Source organism: Rhinolophus sinicus, linkage group LG01 (assembly GCF_036562045.2).
Source record: "Rhinolophus sinicus isolate RSC01 linkage group LG01, ASM3656204v1, whole genome shotgun sequence".
NCBI lineage: Eukaryota > Metazoa > Chordata > Mammalia > Chiroptera > Rhinolophidae > Rhinolophus > Rhinolophus sinicus.
In genome coordinates this window covers 192567105-192586753 of record NC_133751.1, presented here as the reverse complement: position 1 = coordinate 192586753, position 19649 = coordinate 192567105, and the positions used below count along the sequence as shown (strand labels likewise).

The 19649-nt window shown below is 53.1% G+C and overlaps 1 protein-coding gene across 18 annotated transcripts in view; it reads left to right on the top strand.

Annotated features, from left to right (window-relative positions):
• Positions 1–19649, top strand: part of TNS1 (tensin 1) — a 222287-nt gene that overhangs the window by 27161 nt on the left and 175477 nt on the right. For 17 of the 18 annotated variants that reach the window (XM_019717741.2, XM_074312991.1, XM_074312995.1 and 14 more), the window contains exon 2: positions 15004–15118. In XM_019717741.2, the coding sequence (XP_019573300.2) occupies positions 15004–15118 (115 nt within the window). Of the gene's footprint in view, positions 1–3081; positions 3210–15003; positions 15119–19649 lie in introns of those variants that run through there. The other variant, XM_074313019.1, reaches the window with a different exon arrangement.

Sequence of the window (19649 nt, the reverse complement as noted above, 5' to 3'; positions counted from 1 at the left end):
TTTCCCTCTGCCTCAGCTCAACCGGCCTCCAGGTCAAGTGCCGGCCTCAGAACCCACAGTCCTGACTATTTCTATAGCTGCCTGCTGAGCCGGGGGTTGGAGGGTGGTGGGTGGAGAGCAAGAAGGGCTCTGCATGCAGAGGGGAGAGCGGAATTAGACACAAACCTGCTATAGAAACGGCCAGGACAGTGGGAGAGCATGGCACAGGATGGTGGCAGGTTCTGAGGCTTTTGGGATCCCAGCCCAGAAATCCCAGCCAGCCCCCCTGCCTCTACCTGATGTCTGCTGCGTGTGAGACCCTGGTGCAGGCAGAGGATGGGGACCCCAGGATGAGCAATCCCATTCTGGCCTCTGAAGAGTCTGCAGCCTGAGAGACCTCAGAGGCAAGGGGGTGGCAGGAAGAGGTGGTGCTGAAGATGGGGTTATATTACAGGCATGCGCAAAGGTGTGCAAGCCAGGTATGCCCAAGGCCCTTTCAGGAGGACCAGAGTGGAAAGTTTGGGAGGGGAATAGATGGTAAGAGTAGGAAAATAAGTTAGGATCCATTGATTGATAGATTGATTCATTCCTTCTTCAAGTACATCTGGCACCTGTGAATGGTAGGGTCTGGGGATGTGAAACACAGGGCATGTCCTTGCCAAGGAACTCTCCCCATCTGTGGGTGGGGGAGGATGTATAACGGGTAACTAGTGTGAAGCAGGGTCATTACATAAGTGAGAGGCACCCGTGGCTGAAATAAACACTAGGGTCCTCTACTCCCATTTTCAGTACCAACTGAGGGGACGAGGGAGTGAGCTGGCCTGGGGCTGTAGGGCCCCCATGGGCTGCGTGGAAGGCCAGACAAGTTGGTGTCACTGTGACTTGGTCTTCAGTCTTGTTTTCAATCATTTCTGGGAAGCTGTAAGGTGATTTCTCAGAACTGCCAAATAGCTGCAGGAGACACATCTTCCAGTGACACTAGCGGAAATAGGCTGGAGGGGTAGGCCGTGGGAGATGGTGGTGTGGACACTGGGATGGCAGGGCTTGGCAGGCTGAGCCCTCAAAGTTGTTGGGAGGCTAGCAGGGCTGGTGATGGTGGCTGGGGACGTGGGCTCAGGGGCTCTTAGAGAGGCCTCCTGAAAATCGCTCCTCCTTGCTTGCCCTGTGCTCCAGCCAGGGGAGGGAGGGAGGGTTTGTGAGAGTGTCTGCCTATGGACATCCCCAGTGGGGGCTGCAGGGTCAGCTACACAGGGAACATCGGTCCATTTCAGTGTTGGCTAAACGGTCAGTAGAGCCTCTGCAGACTTGGGAGGGCATACTGAGGGACATTATGATTTTGGCGGGGGATGCAGGGCAGAACCTGTTTAGCCCCATAGCTCCGCAGAAGGACTTGGAGAGATGTAAGTGTGAGAAGATACCCTGATTTCTCACCCTATCTCCTTTATCAGAACCAAGCCTCTTCTCTCAGGCACCTGCTCCAGGAAGGTCCAGAATGAGGCACCTGGCTTCCGTTCCTCCTGATTTCTCAGCCACCCAGCAATAGTGTCCGTCCCTTGTTCGGTGCACTAACCACAGTTTGCAGCCTTTTCCCAGATGAAGTGTGAATGTTTTTCTCTCACTCTGGGGCTTCCCAGGTAGATATCTTGGCTGGACTGTGGGCTTGGAGCCAGCACACCTGGCTGGGCAGGTCCAGCTGAGGGGAGAGGCAGGTTGTAGAGATTGAACCCTGGGGTTACACTGTGTGTGGTGCTGGCAGAGAGTGACGAGGGCATGCTCCTGGGTGAGTGGGGGAGAGGCAGGATATATGTAACCCTTTGTACATGTGTCCCAGGGCACGTACAGAACACTCATGTGTGTGCGTAGTAGCTCAAACAAGAGGACTTTCTTGCCAAGTTACTCAATCTAAGAAAATGGTCTCAGAGTGCCTACCCTGGGTGGGGCCCTGTCCTGGGCATTGTGTGTGTTTATGTGAGTTGCACCGTGTCCTTGAATGTGTGTCTACCGAAGGGGGTGGGGCTGAATCCTCTTTCCTTCCCCTGGAAAGCTCCAAAAAGCAGAGCTGGTGATTCACCAGCTCCACCCACCCTCACTTGGTCCAGCCTGGCCAGAGCTCCAAGAGGGAAGTTTTGTGGAGAAATGTGTGTGGAGGGGATCAAGAAAGACAGTGAGGCCCTGGGCAGATTTTGCTGGATTTCCCTGCAGTGCTCCCTGGGAAGACATTTGGATCCTGCACCCCAATTCTTCCCACCCTCTAGACCCTGGCTATTGCCCCTGGGCTAAGGCAGGGGAAAAGGGAGGGGAGGGCTGGTGGGCTGGGGGACATAGTGCTGAGAATGGTGGGAGGTGAACACTGGGCCCGGGGAGGGGGAGGGGGAGGCAGAGGAGGAAGTGGGGAAATGCAAACCAAATGTTGGCCCAGGGTACAGTCAAGAAAAACAGACTCTCGCGGGAGCCTGGAGCGGGGCTCCCTTTAGGAAGGGCAGGAAGGGCTGGGACAGATGTTTGGAGAAAAGAAAGAAGGGAAAGAAGAAGTATAAAAAAGTTGGAATGAAATGCATAGCCTGGGGGCTGGGCTATTCTCCGGCAGTCTCAGGCCTGGTTTCTCTTGTATTAAGGCCTGTCGCTGAGTGTGTGCAAAGGACTGTGTTCCAAAGGCTGGAGGGATTGCATGTGTACTTGGAGATGGGACGGGGCCAAGGAACCCCAGGGTATGCAGATTGTGCTGTCCTGCGTTTGTCGGTCCATTCATCAGTGGTTTGGGGGCGGGGGTCTACAGTGAGGAGAGCAGACTCCAGGCCTGCCAACCTCAGATCAGAAGGCAGGAGAAGCTTTAGTGGCTCACAGGGGTTGTGTGTCTGGGGTTGGGGGTGCAGGGTGGGGGGCCCTGTCTCTAGTAGCTGTCCCTCTGCCCTATCTCTTTATACCCCCTGCAAAGCAGGGCTTCTGCCCCACTAAGTCACCAGTGGAGCCTGGAAGGAGGGAGGAGACAGGAGGCTGGGACAAGGGGGTGGAGTGGGGGAGGAGGAAGAGAAGGAGGGGGAGCTGGAGGCAGGCAGGGCCAGAGGCCCGGCAGATGCTGGCTACGCAGGAGCAGCAGCCTGGGACGCAGAGCTTTCTTCTGCTTGCTCGTGAGGGCTGTGAGCTCGGGAGTGCCGTTTGCAGGCCCCGGACTGGCCTGAGTTTAGGACCCACCAAAGATGACATGGATCTGTCTGTCCTGCATGCTCTGGGTAGGTCTGGCTACTTTAGCTAGGATGGTGCACACTCCCCCACCCCCACCCCCTTAGGCTGAGAGTCTGTGCTTGGGGGAGCGTTGGTGGTGAAGGCAGGGAGCCTCTCTTCCTCTGATGGGTGGACGGACAGACAGACCTGAGAAGACCCTCAGGCTGTGTCCCTCCCCATCAGCAGGGCCCAATCCCTGATTCTACCCGTTAGTGCATCCCCCCTCTCACTCCCGCCCCCGGTTGAGTCCAGAAGCTATAAGTGGAAGGTAGCCATCAGGAAGTTTGTTTCTTTTTGGAGCCTCTCCTGCTCCCACCCCGCACCCCCATACCAAGAGGTTAAGGGAAGGGCAGTGGTAGGGGTCTGGGGAACAGGGAATATTGACCTAGAAAATGCAAAAAGCCGTGCTGGGGGAGAATTCTGCTCTTCTCCATCACTTTTATCCCTTCTAGACCCACTTTCAGCTTCCACTCGCTGCCATCCTCTCCTCCAAGCCCCATCCAGGGCCTCCTCTTTCTCCCTTCTTGTTCCCAGGTTCAGGAAGGTATGTGTTAGGGTGAGGGTGCCTGAGGGGTGGGCAGGCAGGGTCTGGGGGCCACATGGTGAGGGGTAAAAGTCTCGAGCCCAATAGGGACAGAGAGGGGCTGAGAGAGAGCTGACTGCTGCAGGACGGTGGGGGCTGGGGCTGGAGCGGCTGTCGGGGGAAAAGGCATGCACAGAGGTCAGGAGGGCGAGGAAGTCATCCCTGGCTGAGGTTAGTGTTGGTCTCCGAGAGAGTGATGGCTGGCTGGGGGGAGCGGGCTTCAGGCCTGGGATCCAGATGTGGCCTTTCCTGCCCCTTTCCCTGTTCTCACCAGTCCTGGGGGGACCTCTCTCTGCCCAGGCAAGCCCAGGCTGACGACAGCGGTGGGAGATCAGACTTGGGCAGTCAGGTGTCGTTTGGGCAGAGAAGGGAAAGGTGGGGGTGGGGCTGGAGTGAGGGGGTTTGGGTGGCGTGTGGGACTCGGGTGTGGGGATGGTTCTGAATAGCAGCGTGAAGATGCCTGGAGCATCCTGCACAGAGGACGCGTCAGGGGTTCGCTGGCCTGGTGCCGCCACCTGTAATAGAGGTGCCTGGACCAAGTGCACCTCTCCAGGCCCTTCAGGCTCCCTCCAACAGGCGCTGGAAGGCCTGTGGCCTATGCCGAGCATGGGCAGTGAGGGAGCCCTGCTGTGGGAAGGATGGCAGTTAGACTTCCAGGGATGATGTGCTGCTATGGGTGCTGGCCGGGAGTGCGGTGCCTGGGTTTCATCCTTCTGCTGACGGCTCATGGGAGAAGTACTTCACCTCGGTGAGCCTCAGTTTCCCCAGGGGTGAAATGAGGACAATGAAGGGGAGTTGCCAGGAGGTTGGCATGAGTGCCATAGTGATAGTCCTGCCGTCTCTAAGGGTAAGACAGGGTGCTGGGGACCAAGGGCAAGTGTGGGTGCTACCCCTTTGGGCCGCTCTAAGCCCTCCCCTCGCACCTTTTCCTGCCCTCTCTCCTAGTGCTGTCCCAGCCCCTGTCCCTCCCCAGCTCTGTGGGACAGCTGATCAGGCACTTGTCTGTGGGAATGGGAAGAGACTGGTGGGAGTGGGCCGGGCAGAGGAGTGGCGCCTCGATGCCCACTGCCAGGGTGGGCCAGAGTGTGGGGGAATGTGGACTCAATAGTGGGCGCAGTGTGGACTGGACACCTGACCCCGTCAAGGTTCTTGTCCTCTCCCTCTGGTTGCCCGAGACAGTTGTACCAGCAAACTTCCTCCCTTCTGGGTGGGTCTTGGTGGGGCTGGGTTGTATGTTTGTGGCAGGAAGTGAAGGGGTAGATGGCACCAACTATGGAAAGGGGGAATGGAGGCCCCGGAGACCTTGGCAAGAGAGCTGCTTCTGCCTTCAGAGGAACCTGGTGGCAGGAAATCCGTGGACTTTGACCCCAGACAAGGCTAGGCTCAAATCCTAGTTCCATCATTTACCAGATGGGCAGACTTGTGTGCAACAGTTACTTTCTTAAGGCTCAGTTTCCTGATCTGTAAAGTGGGGAGAATAGTACACATCTTGTATGGCTGGGGTGAGGACAGAGATAATGTATGTCAAAAGACCAGATACCCAGGCATACAGTAGGTGCTCAGTAAATGCTGGTCCCTCCCCCACTCTGAAATCTGCTGCTTGGCTCACAAGATCTCCCGTATCCCAGATCTTATGTAGGGGGAGGGGCTCCCTGAGACAGGGTCCTACCTCTGAAGCTCCTGACTGCCCAGGGATTCTGCCCAGTTGCTCTCTGGCTAAGAACTAGGTGGGTCTGTGGCCTCAGAGCGGTAAACTGAGGCACAGTCTGGAAGAGATAGGACTCGTGCCCTAGTGTGAGTGCATACGTGCCTGTGTGTGCACATGTCCCTGCACAGGGACAGCTACAGACAGTTTATCCAAGAAGTAATATATCTGCAGTACATAGTTTTAACAAGCTCTAGAAATAAAAATCACTTTATTAGCTGAGGAGCAGAGCGATATATTATGCATAACTTGATTTGCTCAGCAAATGCCCCTATTTGCTATTACATATTTAAGAATGGCTTATTTAGAAAATAATTACGTGCCTGTTTATCAAGACTTTCTGATGTGCTGATGGAGTTAGAGCTGCAGCCTCTTCTGTCCAGAGGGGCTAAGTTTGTTGCCCGGAACTCTGAAGGGGCTTATTAGGGTGGGGGGTGAGAGAGCCACCAGGCAGGACTGGGCCTAAGTACAGCCCGGGCCCGGCACTCAACAAGATGTGTAGCCTCGGACTCGTCACTGGACTTTTCTGGACCTCACAGAAACTTGGATATTTTTCTCTGCGGCCACTTCCAGCTGTAGACAATGAAGTGTTCTCTTTCCTGAGCTGGTGTCCTTCCAGGGCTAAGCACACATTTCTGTCAGAAGGGTCCTTATGAGCCCTCAGATGACTGGGGTGGCATGTCAACCCCACTCTGAGCCCTCGGTCCTGAACTTGCTCTCTCTGGAGTTTTGTTCATCTGTGAGGGCTGTGCCCACACGGGCCTCCTAATGGTGGGTGTGGGCATTAGGCTGGGCTGCATGATACTCACCAGGATCTGACTTCAAAACCTACTTTTGCAAAGTTTTTCAAAATGACTTTGAGGCACAAAATCAGCGAGAAATACTGAACTGTTTTTTTGCAGTTTCAGAGGAAATGTAGCATGCTGGCCGGGAGTGCGGTGCCTGGGTTTCATCCTGGCCACGCCATTTGGTAGCTGTGTGACCTTAGGCAAGTAGCTTCACATCTCTGTGCTTCGTTTTCCCCACCTACCTATAGGTTGTTAGGTTTTAAGTGAGCTAATGCACGTATACATTTAGAATGGTGTCTCTCACACAGTGAGAGCTCAAGACATGATAGCTCTTATTATATGATGCATGTGTTTAAGGCTACACAGTATGTCAGCATCAGAACTAGAACCCTGGTCTCCTGCCTCCCCATCCAGGGCTGTCCATTCTGGGAATACTACAGAGTAGAGCATATGCGGCCAGGGCGAATGGGGTGGTCAGACTGAGGTGAAGGCCGGGTCAGGAGGCCTTCTGCTGAAGGCAGCATGCACAGCAGTCAGAGTGCTGGCTGCAGTGAGCCTGCCTGGGCACAAATCCTGGCTCTGCCACTTACTAGCTGTGTGGTTGGGGGAAATTATTTAGCCTCTGTGTACCTTACCTGCATATATTTCTCTGACTTGCACAATTTCATTTGCACCTCATTCTAGTTCTATGAGGTAGGAAAGGCAGGGATCACTCATTCCAGTTTCCATCCCTGGTGAAGGGGCCCCACAGAAGGAAAGTGGCCTGCTCAAGGCCACATGGATGCTGGGTTTAGTGCTCCTGGAAAGAGGGAGGGTATGGGCTGGGGCATCAGAACTCGGGGTGGACGGGATTGTTGGGGAAGCACTGTGACAAAGAAACCGTGCAGTCATTGGGCATCTAAGCACCCACCCATAGACTGTCCAGTTACCTCACAAATGATTATGGAGTTTCTTCAAGAAGCCTGCAGAAGTCAAGCTGATGGTTATGCATAGATGGGTGTTATCAAGAGGGGACTTGTGGGGGCATTTAAGGGAGGACCGAACCTGGATTTGGGGGGAGGAGAGGTATCAGTAAAGACCTCTTGGGAGGTGAACTTGAAACCGGATTCAAAGATGAAGCTGAGAAATTAGAAACCCAAGTGTAGGGAGTGACAATAAATGAGGACGTAATGACAGGCTGAGCTGGCCACCAGATGGCCTTTGGACAGGGGGACACTGACACTGTGCCTGTCAAGTCTCGAGATGGCCAGACTCCGACTGTTGACCTGTGGGAAGTGGCCGTCATTCCGTGGTTAGGGACTTGGTGTCCTGCCTCTGACAGACGCGGATTGGAATCTTTGCTCCATCCTGCCCTGCCTGTGTGTCCCAGAGCAAGTTCCTCAGGCTCATGGGAGGACATCGTGAGGCGTCAGTGAGGGATCAGAGCCAGCCTCTCACTATGGCGCCAGGCCCATGATGGAGCTCAGACTAGTCACTCGCTGAGCCCTCCCACTCCAGGAGATGATTTCACTTTTGGGCACAAAAAGGGACTTGGGACTTGATGCTCAGCAAGTTTGGGACATGGTTTATGAAGGAGCCAAAGGGGGGTGGGCAGAGAGACAGCTGGCCGATGGGGAGAGGTCATCCAGCTCAGGAACTGAGTCAGGGGCTGAGGGTCACCAGGTGGAATCCTGGGCTCCCCAAGGCTCTGTGTGCTCCTTTGTCACCTGGGGAGGGCCTCGGTGAATGCTGCTGTTTGTCCTCTGCCCTCCTGTGGAAATCCAGGGTTACTCCTAGTCAAAGAGCTTTCTCCTCAGCCAGGTGATGCCAGCAAGGGGTGACCTAGTGTTCTCTCCCCTGAGGGCAGGTCAGTGGGAGCGGGGTGTAATTACACTAGGGTACACGTGGCAAAAGCTCCGTTTGATTCTTTCCTTCAGACTTGTTTTGGGAATGACGCTAGGCTGGGCCACGGGAGACATGGAGCATTGCAGACATGTGCCGCCTGCTGGGCAAGGAATGAACGATCCCACGAAACACAGGCCGCGGCTAGGGAGCATTTGCTGTGTGTCAGGCGCTGTTCCAACTGCTTTTGAGGCATCATCTCTTTGATCCTCACAACACCCTATGAGGGTTACTATTATTAGCCCATTTAATAGATTACTAAAGTGAGGCAGACGGGGTTTTTTTAGCAACTTGCCCAGAGTCACTTAGCTAAGTCGGGGAACAGGGGCAAGTCAGAGTGCTGTGACAGGGCACCAAGAAAGCACAAGTGAGGAAAGGCAGGGATACCTGGGGGCACTTAGCCTGAATCATGAGGAAACCACCCTCTAAACCGAGGAACATTCTGCAAAACAGCCTTGACTATTCAAAAACGTCCAAAGGTGGCGTGCTCTGTCTGGATTAAAGCAGGTGAAAGAAACCCAGCAACTAAATGTAATACAGGATCTTGAATGGATCTGGAGTCCAAAATAAAAACCAAAATAAAGACCCAGGTGTAATGGATGCTATTGGGACAAAAGGGGGAAATTAGAATGTGAACTGAATGTTAGATAACAGTGAATTTCCCGAGTGTGAGGGTAATATTGAGGTTAGGCAGGGAATGAGACAGAAAGAGAGAGCAGGTAAAAGTGGCAAAACATTAACAACTGGTGAATGAGGCAAAGGGCATATGAGAGTTCATCTTTTCCAGAGCTTTTAACTTATCACAACAAAACAAGAAGGCAGCGGTGGGGAGGCTGATTCTGACAGAGGTGGTGGTGGTGGTGGTGTATCTGGAAAGATCTTCCCGAGGGGATAAAGTTTGAATGAGGCCTTCAAGAATGACTAGAAACTTGACAAGCTGAGAGGGAAGGAAGGGCATTCTGCGATTAGGGAACAGCAGAGCAGAGGCTCAGAGGTGGGTGAAGGGCAGGGAGCTGGGGAGTGGGACATGGGGATTGAGATGGCAGGGTGGGCTGGGTATGGACCAAGGCTGCTTTCCTTGCTGGCTTTAGGGAATGCAGGTTCTATCTTGGAAGGCATGGGAACGTTTTGGGGTGAGTAAGGATATCAGTGACCCCGTAGAGTTGTGCTCCTTAGAGGCTGTGTGGGGAGGAGGGGCCAGTGTTGGGGGGACCCTGGAGTCTGTTGCAATAGCCATAGGCAGAAGTGACAAGGCCTCCAATAGGCAATGGAATCAAAAGGCACAAGAGGGCCGAGAGAATGTTTAGGAAGCAAAATTCAGAGTCTGGCAACTGGTTGGCTTGGAGGGTGGAGGGCAGGGAGGAGTTGAGAGTGATTCAGAGTTTTCCACCCGGGGTGACTAAGAACATGGTCAGGATATTAGCTGGCTAGGGGATTGTGTGTGGGGGGGTAAGGAACTTTGGTGTGTATGTGAAGGTCAGGTGGGGTTGGGAGAAGCTTGCATTTGAGGCGCCCCAGGGACCCCTAGAGGCCAGGCTGCAGCTCCTTTGGGAGGCAAGTCTTTCCCATAGAAACGATGGCTGATACCAGCCAGGTCCTGATGTCTCAACCCAAGACAAGGAGACACAGAGGGTGGAGGGCCAGGAGGCAGGGAGAGGGTGGAGCTGGCACTCCACTTCTGTCCTAGGCCTGTGTTTTGGTGACTCTCTTTCCCGAGGCTCACTAACTCACAGTCTCCTGTCCTCTTGCCACGTCATCCAGGGCTGGTGGTATTGGCACAGGGAGCCTAGTTAGGGCAGGGCTCGGGAAGTTCCTTGGGGGAGGAGGAACTTCTCATGAGCTAAAGAACCCCTCGGGTTATCATCCCCTCCATCACCAACCCCTCCTCCAACCCCACCGAACTGTGCGCCCCCATGGGGCAGGGAGGAACCAACAAACAGCCTTCTCCATCCCAGGGCCAAGGACTCCCGCCAAGGCTGTTCAAGCCAGATGTGCCACACCCCTCTGGCTGGGACGAGCATCTGGCAGGCAGGCTTGGCTGAGTGGAGGCTGGGAGGGAGAGGATCCCCCTGAGGGCCAGGAAAGCCCTCTGATGCTGAGTGGGCCTGTCACAGGGCCAGGGCTCTGGGCTTGGAGGGTGGGGAAGGATGACTTCTGAGCTGGGACCACTTCCCTGGTCTGGGCTCTAGCTCTGGAGGGAGATGGGCATTGGAGAGATCACGCAGCTCTGGCTGTGGCAGTGCCTCTTCTGTCTCTGAGTTCCCCCAGGTCCGTTAGGAGCCAATACAGCGAGGAAGGGGCTGGGGAGTGCTTTGTGAAGCTATCTGCCACTTGTTAGGAAAATGATAGTCATTGTCGTAACAAGGGAGCTTTGCACTTTCTGGGCTCATTCACACCCTCTACCTGTACCTGCAGAGTAGCCGTGGGCGAGGGCAGAGTAGGTACCAGACCCCTGTTTTCGTTCTGATTTTAACATGATTATTGGGAAGTTCTTTTTCCTCCTTGAGTCTAATCATGTGTCCTTGTAGCTTCTGCACACTGGGCTTTGTTTTGCCTCCAATAACTTCATAGATTATGTCCAGTCTCTGCTTACAACGATAGCTCCTTCAGATATTCGAAGATAAGAGGCTCACCCAGCTTAGACTCTCCTCCATTATCCTGGAGCCCTTCAGACATGTGTGGGCGACTCAGCAAGATCATCAGATACCCCTTCTATAGCCAGGGAAATCAACGCCAGCGAGGTCAAGGTCACAGCCTGGGCCTCTTGCCTGGGGGTGGCTGAGCTGGTCTCCTCACTGCCACCAGTGTTCCCCAGCCTCTCTTGGAGGGATGATGTCTCATTGGGCATCCTGCTCTCTGTAACCATCAGCATGTCCCACCCCTAGCTCCCCCAATTCCTCCATCTCAAATTGGCCCCCTGTTTCCCCTGCTCTGTCTGCCCTCAGACTGTGTTGTCCAAACCCCTCATTTTTCATTTGGGGACTGTGAGGCCTAGAGAAGGTCACTGATGTTCTCAATGATGCCAGCCTAGAAACTACCATGTTTCCCCAAAAATAAGACCTAGCCGGACCATCAGCTCTAATGCATGTTTTGGAGCAAAAATTAACATAAGATCTGGTATTATATTATATTATATTATATTATATTATATAGACCCAGTCTTATAGTAAAATAAGACCGGGTCTTATATTAAATTATCTCCAAAAGATGCATTAGAGTTGATTGTCCGGCTAGGTCTTATTTGCGGGGAAGCACGGTAGGTCTCTAGACTCCCATCCCAGTGCTTAGAGAGGCTGTGAACGAGGCCAGAGAGTGTAGCTTAAACCCTGTTTCTGTTCTCCAAGCCCATGCAAGGAGAGATTTTATAAGCTCAGATTTTATGGGCAGGCAACCCAGGGCTGAGGGGAAAAGCTTGGGTGTTTGCTTGTCAGTCTGGAAGGCTCCGCCTGTTCCCCATCTGTTCACTGGGCAGCCAAGACCTTTCGTGAGATCCCCCTGCCCCAAATATGCTTTGGGGAGGAGGCTTTGGGGGAAGGGCTGGCTTTGGGGTATAGGCAGAGAAGTCTGGGGTGTAAGCTGGAAGAGGGAGTTCTGCCTGACTTACAGGGAGAAGTGGGCTTGGGTGTTCCAGAACAGGACTGGAATGAATGTGCTGTAGGGCTTCCTGCCTGCTTCTCCAGCCAGGCCTTAAATTGAACCCCAAGTCCCCTCCCGGCACCTCCTCCCACTCAAGGCCAGGGCTGCTGCAGTTGACATTGGGCTGGGCCCCCTTCCTGGAATATATGTGACCGAGATTATCCGGAAGGCTGCCAGCCAAGGGCTGAGATGGGATCACCAGCAGGGTGAGACCTCAGAATGGAAGGGACCTGCCCCTTATTGTGGCATGGGGGACACTGAGTGAGGTTCAGAGCTGGGCAGTGGCCTAACCCCACCCTCATGTCACCCCCAGAAGAAGCTGGAAGCACTGCTCCTAAAACCCAGCTCTCTGGAATATTAGAACCCAGGCCGGGCTTCCTGGCCTAGCCACCAGGGGGCACTGCTGGGCTCCTGGCGCCTATTCCTGGCACCCATTCCCGGCTCCATCACCCTCTGCTCTCTCTTCCACCTCTGCTTTGTCTCTGCTCCCTCCTGCCTCCCCACTATCTCTATCTGTCTGCCTGTCTCTTTGAGTTTTGAGACAATATCAAACTTCTGAAAAGTTGCAAATACAGTGCCAATAACTTTTTCACTGAGCTATTTGAGAGTAAGTTGCTGACGTGATACCCACCATTCCTAAATACTTTCCTGATTTTCCTACAAGAACTTTCTCCTACCTAACCCAACATAGCCATCCAAGTCAGGAAATTGACACTGATACGTGACTACCATCTCATCCTCTTTCCCCACTGAAATGTGGCCAGTTACGTCCTTATGGCCAACGATGTCCTGCATGGATGGGCATGGAAAGAATTCAGTTCAGAATCAACCACTGCATTTGGCTGTCATGTCCCTTCAGTCTCCTTCTGTCTGGAAATCTCCTCCATCATTCCTTGACTTTCGTGTGACCTTGTCACTTTTGAAGATTCCAAGCCATTTAATTGGTAGGTTGTCCTTCAATTTGGGTTGGTCTGATGTTCCCTCATGCTTAGATGCAGCTTGTGTCTGTCTGGCAAAAATGTCGCAGGAGTGATATTCTGTTTTTAGTGTATCCCTTCCATGGCCCACGATTTCCGTTCATCCCATTACTGGTTAACTTTGGTCACCTGATTAACGTGGAGTCTGCCAGGAAAAATTACTTTTTTCCCCTTGGTGATTTACAAGTATGATGTGGGGAGGTGCTTTGAGGCTTGTAAATATTCTGTTCCTCAGATTTCAGTTTATTCACTTATTTCACGTATCAGAATGGGCTCATTTAAGCCATTCCTGTCATTATGTGTTTTGATGCTCAGATCTTCCCAGATTGAGCCTTTGGGGGCCCCTTCAAGCTGGCTCCTGTGTCCTTTTGTCTGTCTGTCCCCCTTTGATTCTCGGGTTCCCTTTATAGTCTCTGTGTATTTCTATCTAATCTCCCACATTCTCTGTGTAAGCTTGTTGGCCTCTGTCTTTCTTTGTTTCTGCCTTTATCTTGGTCTTTTCCCCCTCTCTGTCTGACTTTCTGTGGCTTGGCTTTTCTCTGTCTTTCTCTGCCTACTCTCTCCATCTGTCTCTCTGTCTCTGTTCATGCTCGTTTTGTCTCTGTCTTTCCTCTCTCCCCTCTCTTCCCCACCACCCCTGACCCCTCCCCCTCTCGGCTCAGCCTCTCTCTATTTCTTTGCCTCTTTGTCTCTGGCTTTCTCTCTCTCTCTCATTTTATCTGTATTTTGTTTTCTCTGTGTCTCTCATGGCTCAGTCTCTTTTTTTTCCAGGACTCACAAATATAGTGTCTTCAGATAGGAGTCCGGGACATGCTGGGTTTGTGGGACACTGTTACTTTTCCTGCTCTGAACACACAAGTCTACCCTCCCTGTCCACGGCCCCGCCGCTGCCCCAGAGCTGGGAGGTTCTAAAGCAGGGTGCAGTAAGGGGACTTGGAAGGGGAGAGCCCTCTCCCCAGAACTGTAGGTCTGCGAGATCTTGTCTCTGTGTGTATCCTTGTGTGTACGGACAGTGTCAGAAAACTCTGTGTCTGGGAGAAGGGGAAAGAGGGAGCTGCCAGTGTCTGTATTCTGCTGGCCCCTGCTGCTGCAGCAGGGAAATGAATCAGATTAGACACCAGGGTGAGGCGCCTTGGAAAGGGATAGTGCCTGCAGGCAAGGGGATGACTTCTCTGGGAAGTCCCCTGAATAGGGGCGCTCCCCCGCCTGTGCCTGGGCTGGGGGCTGCAGGTGGGAGGGGCGTGATCTGAAGGAGCATGGGTACCGGGCTTTGTGCCTAGCGTGTGTTCCCATACGTGGTGACAAGGGACAGACTGTTAGAGCTCAAGGGGTGTGGTGTCCCTCCTCGAGATGTCTGAAGGGAGAAACTGAGGCCCGTGGTAGCGGTGGGGTGGGGACTGACCTAGGAGCTCACCGCAGGTCAGACACAGAGAAGGCTTGGGCTGCCTCTCATCTCATGTGTGTGGTGGCGTAGTTTTAAAAAGGATATTTAACATATCCATATTTTCCTAATGCAAAGAACAGAAAACAAAAATGAAGATGGAAGAAGGCTTCTTGGCTGGTGCAAGGTGTGTAGTGAGGGTGAGAGAGAGAACTGAGAGACGTGGCGTTCTGGGAACATGGGTAAAATATTGAGGACTACCAACCGCCGACGGAACGCCACCCAGCAGTGAAGAGGAAGGAGCTGCTGCTCTGTGTGGCCACTTGGATGAATCTCACAGAACAGTGCTGAGTGAAAGAAGCCAGGCACGAGTACGCACTGTACGGTGCCATTCCTATGAAGTTTAAAACTCTGGCGAAACGAATCTTTGGTGGTAGAAGTCGCAGTAGTATTTACCGAGAGAAAATTGACTGGGACGGCCCTGAGGGAGTCTTCTGGGGTGTGGTTACATGGGGCACGCGTGTGTAAAATTGTATCGAACAATACGTTTAAAGTGAGTACATTTTGCTAATAAAATAAATACAAAGAAAAAATCTGATTACAAAACATGGAGAGGCCCGTGATCCCCAGTATGCTGACCAAACCTAAGGCTAGAAGTCTGAGTTGCACCCACAACTTTCTCTTTCCCTGGGCACCTCCTCCCAGAAATAGGCTCGACTTTTCACACCTGAAGGGGCTCTCCCCTCTCCTCTTCCCTAGTCCTTGCCTATGTCTCCCCCAGGACCCCCCACTCCTTCCCTGGGACCCCGGCCTTCTGCCCAGGCCTGATCACTGTGCCTCTTGTTCCGCAGCCCGAGGACCTGGAGGCCCCCAAGACTCACCACTTTAAGGTGAAGACCTTCAAGAAGGTGAAGCCCTGTGGCATCTGCCGGCAGGTCATTACCCGGGAGGGTTGCACCTGCAAAGGTGAGCAGCTGGTCGGGGCACGGGGGTGGGAGCATGTCTTCATGGGAATGAGATAACCTGGGGCCAGGTCAGGGTAGGACTCAGCTCTGCCAATGTCTTTCTTGGGGTCCTGACCTGGTGCTCGGTGCTCATCTGAGAGGGGATGCTGAGCACAGCAGATGGCAAGCCTGGTGTGTGTGTGTGTGGGGGGCACATGGCAAGTGAGGGGTGACATGGAGATGCCATGTAGCCTGTGTGTGCATGACGCAGATGGCATGAAGGAGATATGTAGATAACATACAGATGGCCTGCGGAAGGTGTATGGATTGTATGTGGAGGCATGTGAATGGTGTGTGGCAGGTGTGTGGGTGGCATGTGCCTGGCACAGGCAGGACTGCAAAGATGCCATGCCACAGTCCTCCCCTGATGGCAGCTTACGGGTGAGTTTAAGAGGCCTCACGTCAGACTTGGGGAGGGCCTGTTGGCTGCTAGGCTTTTTCAATCACTGTTCTCATGCTCCTGGAACGGCCTGGGGTTTGGCTGCCAGAGAAGTCAGTGTCTTGTCCCAGATCACACAGTGAGATGAGCAGGAGGTCCCTGCACCCCGTCTCAGTGACTGACACTATTACCCACCCATTTGCCACATCAGATGTCATCCCTATCTCCCATCAATTGCTAGGGTTCCCCATACAACTTGAGTCACTGAACTTCTCTGCAGCCAATTCAGGCTGCCACATCTGTCACCCGGACGACTGACTGCAGCCCCTCTGCCTCTTTTTTCCTGACCCACACTCACCAATCCACGCTCTATGCCCGCTTCCAGCAGGACTCAATGTAGATCTAGTAATGTCAGTTCCCCAGTAAAATCTTGGGACCCCCAATACCGGGAGACAAAACAGAGACCCCTTCCCGCGGCTGCAAGGCCTGGTGGGACCCACCCCTTGCCAGCTCTCTGATCTATCCCCTCAATCCCCTCTGTCCCCCAAGTCCATACTCAAACCAGCTGCACCTTGTACAGCTCCCGAAATGCCAATTATGTCAGGTATGCCAAAGGGGCTGGCCTCCTTCCTGCCCTGGAGCCTTTATTCCACCTGGACTCTCCTCTTCTTCCTTCCCTCTGTGCCAGAGTCCTAGGTGGGCTGGGAAGCTGGGCAGCACAGCCTAGTAAACACTTATTAAAGCACTTAATATTAGAGCGTTTGCATGCATGATTTCATGTAATGCTCATGGCAGCCAGGAGGGCTGGTGTCATCCTGTTTTTCCATCCAGAGGAGAAAACTGAGGCTCAGAGTAGGTAAGTCTCTTGCCAAGGCACACAGCTGGCTGGGTTAGAGTGGGGTTTTCAAGGTATGTGTTCTCTCTGGGAGGGAAGGCTTCTAGATGAGGCATTTCAGCTGGATGTTGGAGGGTGGATGGGTGGATGGAACGTGCATGTGGAAGGTATTCCAGGCAAAGCCTGCTATAGCAAAGGGCAGGGAGAAGGTTACGGTTCCTAACTGAAGGGCTGAGTTTAGGAGGCCAACAGGAACTTTTGCAATACTGAAATCAGCCGCATGGTGTCACCCTCCTCCTAACAGGTCTGGCTGGGTCAGGTGGTGATTTAGGGTAGAAGTCCGGAAGGAATTGCTGAGGCCTTTGCATTTTGCTTGCATCGCCACACCCCACCCCACACTGCCCAGAGAATCTGCTCAAGTTAGCCACTGAACCTCCCCCCAGTTCCTTCCTTCCTTCCCTAGTGTCACTTCCCTTCACCTCAGTGACCCCCACTGCTGCTCTCAAAGGAGGCAGCAAGGGGTGGGGTAGAAGGAAGTCCCAGTACACTAACTGTGTGACCTTGGGCACATCTCTGGCCTTACGTTCAGAGGTAGTCTGTGGTCCTATGCTCCCTAGTTGACGAGGCTTGAGGGCCTGGGTTGAGGAGGGATTTGACCCCATGTGAATGGAAGGCTCCCAAGGTGAGCAGGGATGACCCTGGTTTTACCTGGTTTGGAGCCTGGCTCTGCTGGTGTGAACCAGAGTGGAGGGCAGGTGGCCAGTGAGCTGCCAGGCTGGTTTGGCAGTTCTGGGTGTTAGTGAGAAGAGGGAAGAAAGCCAGGGCCACACTCCAGAGGCACCACCAGGTGTCAGGACTGGGCCATGGAAGAACCAGGCGCCAGCCCAGCAAGAGAGGAAAGCCCACAGTTTCACAGGCCACATATGCATCCTCAGTAAGAGGGTTGGAGTCACCGGGCCTGTGGGAAGGGTTGGGGCCACTGGGCTTACTGTGGGAGATGCAAGTGTGGGCCAACTATGTGTTTGGCCAGGAAAACACAGAACCAGGAACCAGGAAATCGTCATGGCATGTGATGGATAGACCCGCTTATCCATCCATCCATCCATCCATCCATCCATCCATCCATCCATCCATCCATCCATCCATCCATCCATCCATCCATCCATCCATCCATCCATCCAGAGATGCAGGTATGGTTGTACGGGTTGTGCCCTGGCTGAGGGGGCAATTGTGGACTAAAATCCAGGCCATGTTTTATTCACCAAGCTCAACCCAAAGAGTTTGCTGTTTTCACTGGTTCTTCTTCCAGTCTTCAAGTCTTGGGTTACAACCCAGTAACCCTCTGAACTAGTGGCTGGAGGTGATGGGTGGTGTGGTGTGTATGGAACGTCAAGCCTCTGAATTCAGTCTCCACGGGATGCAATGCTGAGGGAACTTCTGCTGCAGACTGGGGGCAGTGTGGACACTTTCCTACTATGTTGCCACCAAAATAAGACCTAGCCAGACAATCAGCTCTAATGCATCTTTTGGAACAAAAAATAATATAAGACCTGGTCTTATTTTACTGTAATATAAGACCAGGTCTTATATATATAATATATCATATCATATCATATCATATCATATCATATCATATCATATCATATCATATCACGTCATATCATACTGGGTCTTATATTAATTTTTCCTCCAAAAGATGCATTAGAACTGATTGTCCGGTAGGTCTTATTTTCGGGGAAACAGGGTAGATCTAGACTTAGGCATTCATCCCGTTGCCTCTGGCTGCCCTGCTCTATAGCTTCCATGGTTCTTCCACTCCCCGCCCTCCTGCATTTCACTGTTTAATGTAATATGGCTGAAGGGGGGTGGGGTGGAAGATGGGGGCAGGAAAGGGAGTCAAAGAACCTAAGGACTAGTCCTGGTTCTGAGGACTCCAAGAGAAACAAAGCAGACACGAGCTGAGGTGGCGGGATACGTGGGCATACGTGTGACGCATACAGACGAGAGGTCACCGTGAGAACACGGCCGGTCCTCCACCTCACGGAGCCTGTTTCCTCCCGTGTACCATGGGGTTAATAACAAACCCTGTCCTATGCCTCACAGGCGGTTATTGTGAGGAACATGGAGGTTCTCTGTGAGGCTGTAAATGAGTGCTTGTGTGAAGGGCTAAGGCTTCCTGTGAGGGAGATAGCGAAGGATGAGAGGAGATACCTAGGGCCTCTGTCAGTGGCCCAGCCTCTGTTTGGTCTTGCTGCTCCCAGGCTGTGTGACCTCAGACAAATCACTTCACCTCTCGGGCCTCAGTTTCCTCATCTCTAGATAAGGGACCGGATTGGGGATGCTCACGGAGGCCCATAGAGTGGGAGGGCCTGGAAAATTTCCTTGGTGGCATCTGTAAAGGTTAGAGATCTCTCCCAATGTAGGCTGTCACTGCATCTCCTGTATGCACATGAGCATCCATCTGATAGTCATGAACTGAGCCCCCTGTGGGGTGGATGCTATGCCGGGTACTGGGGCCCAGAGCTAGCCCCTGACCTGGGAGGATAGACATGCCACCAGACAATCACAGAACACGGTGGCAAACCTGATACAGACGTGTGTATGAACAGCTGTCTCTGACGTAGCGGATATTTTCCTGTCAGGCTTCAGAGGGAAGGCATAGAGAGGTTGGGTTTTGAGGGATGGGTAGGAGTTCCTCAGTGTTTCCCACATGTCCCTGGGGCATTGCTGTAGGGAGTCTAGTGCTTTGCCCAAGGATCCTAGCCTCCAGCTAGGCTGAAACCCAAGGGAAGAGACCAATATGCCAGCTCAAGAGCCCAAAGGCTGATATCTGGGCCTGGATTGGAGCCCAGACTTAGACTGTTTCCCTTCTCGATGCCTCTGGTCAGCCTGGAAGGTGGGAACAATTATTTGTAGTTTCCCTAGAATGAGATGCACCTGGGAAGACAATCTAGCCCTTCATGGGACAAACCTACCCAGAAGCCCTTACTAGTTAGATTTGGAGAAACCTTATTTCAGGAGCTATTTCTTCTGTGTTACTTCCCTGGGATTCCCAGCTTCTCCCTCATGTCTGAGGACCTCCTTGGAGTCCTCACAAAAGCCTCGTAAGGTAGGAAGACCCTGAGTTCTAGTCTTGCCTTACTGGGTGATCTTGGGTGAGACGCAGCCTCTCTGGGCCAGGCTTTCACATTTCTCTAAAGGAGGGGTTGGACGAGATCAGAGGTCCTAAAGCATGTTCCAAAGGAGTTGTAAAGTTCTTTGGAGGTGCTTTAGGGGCCT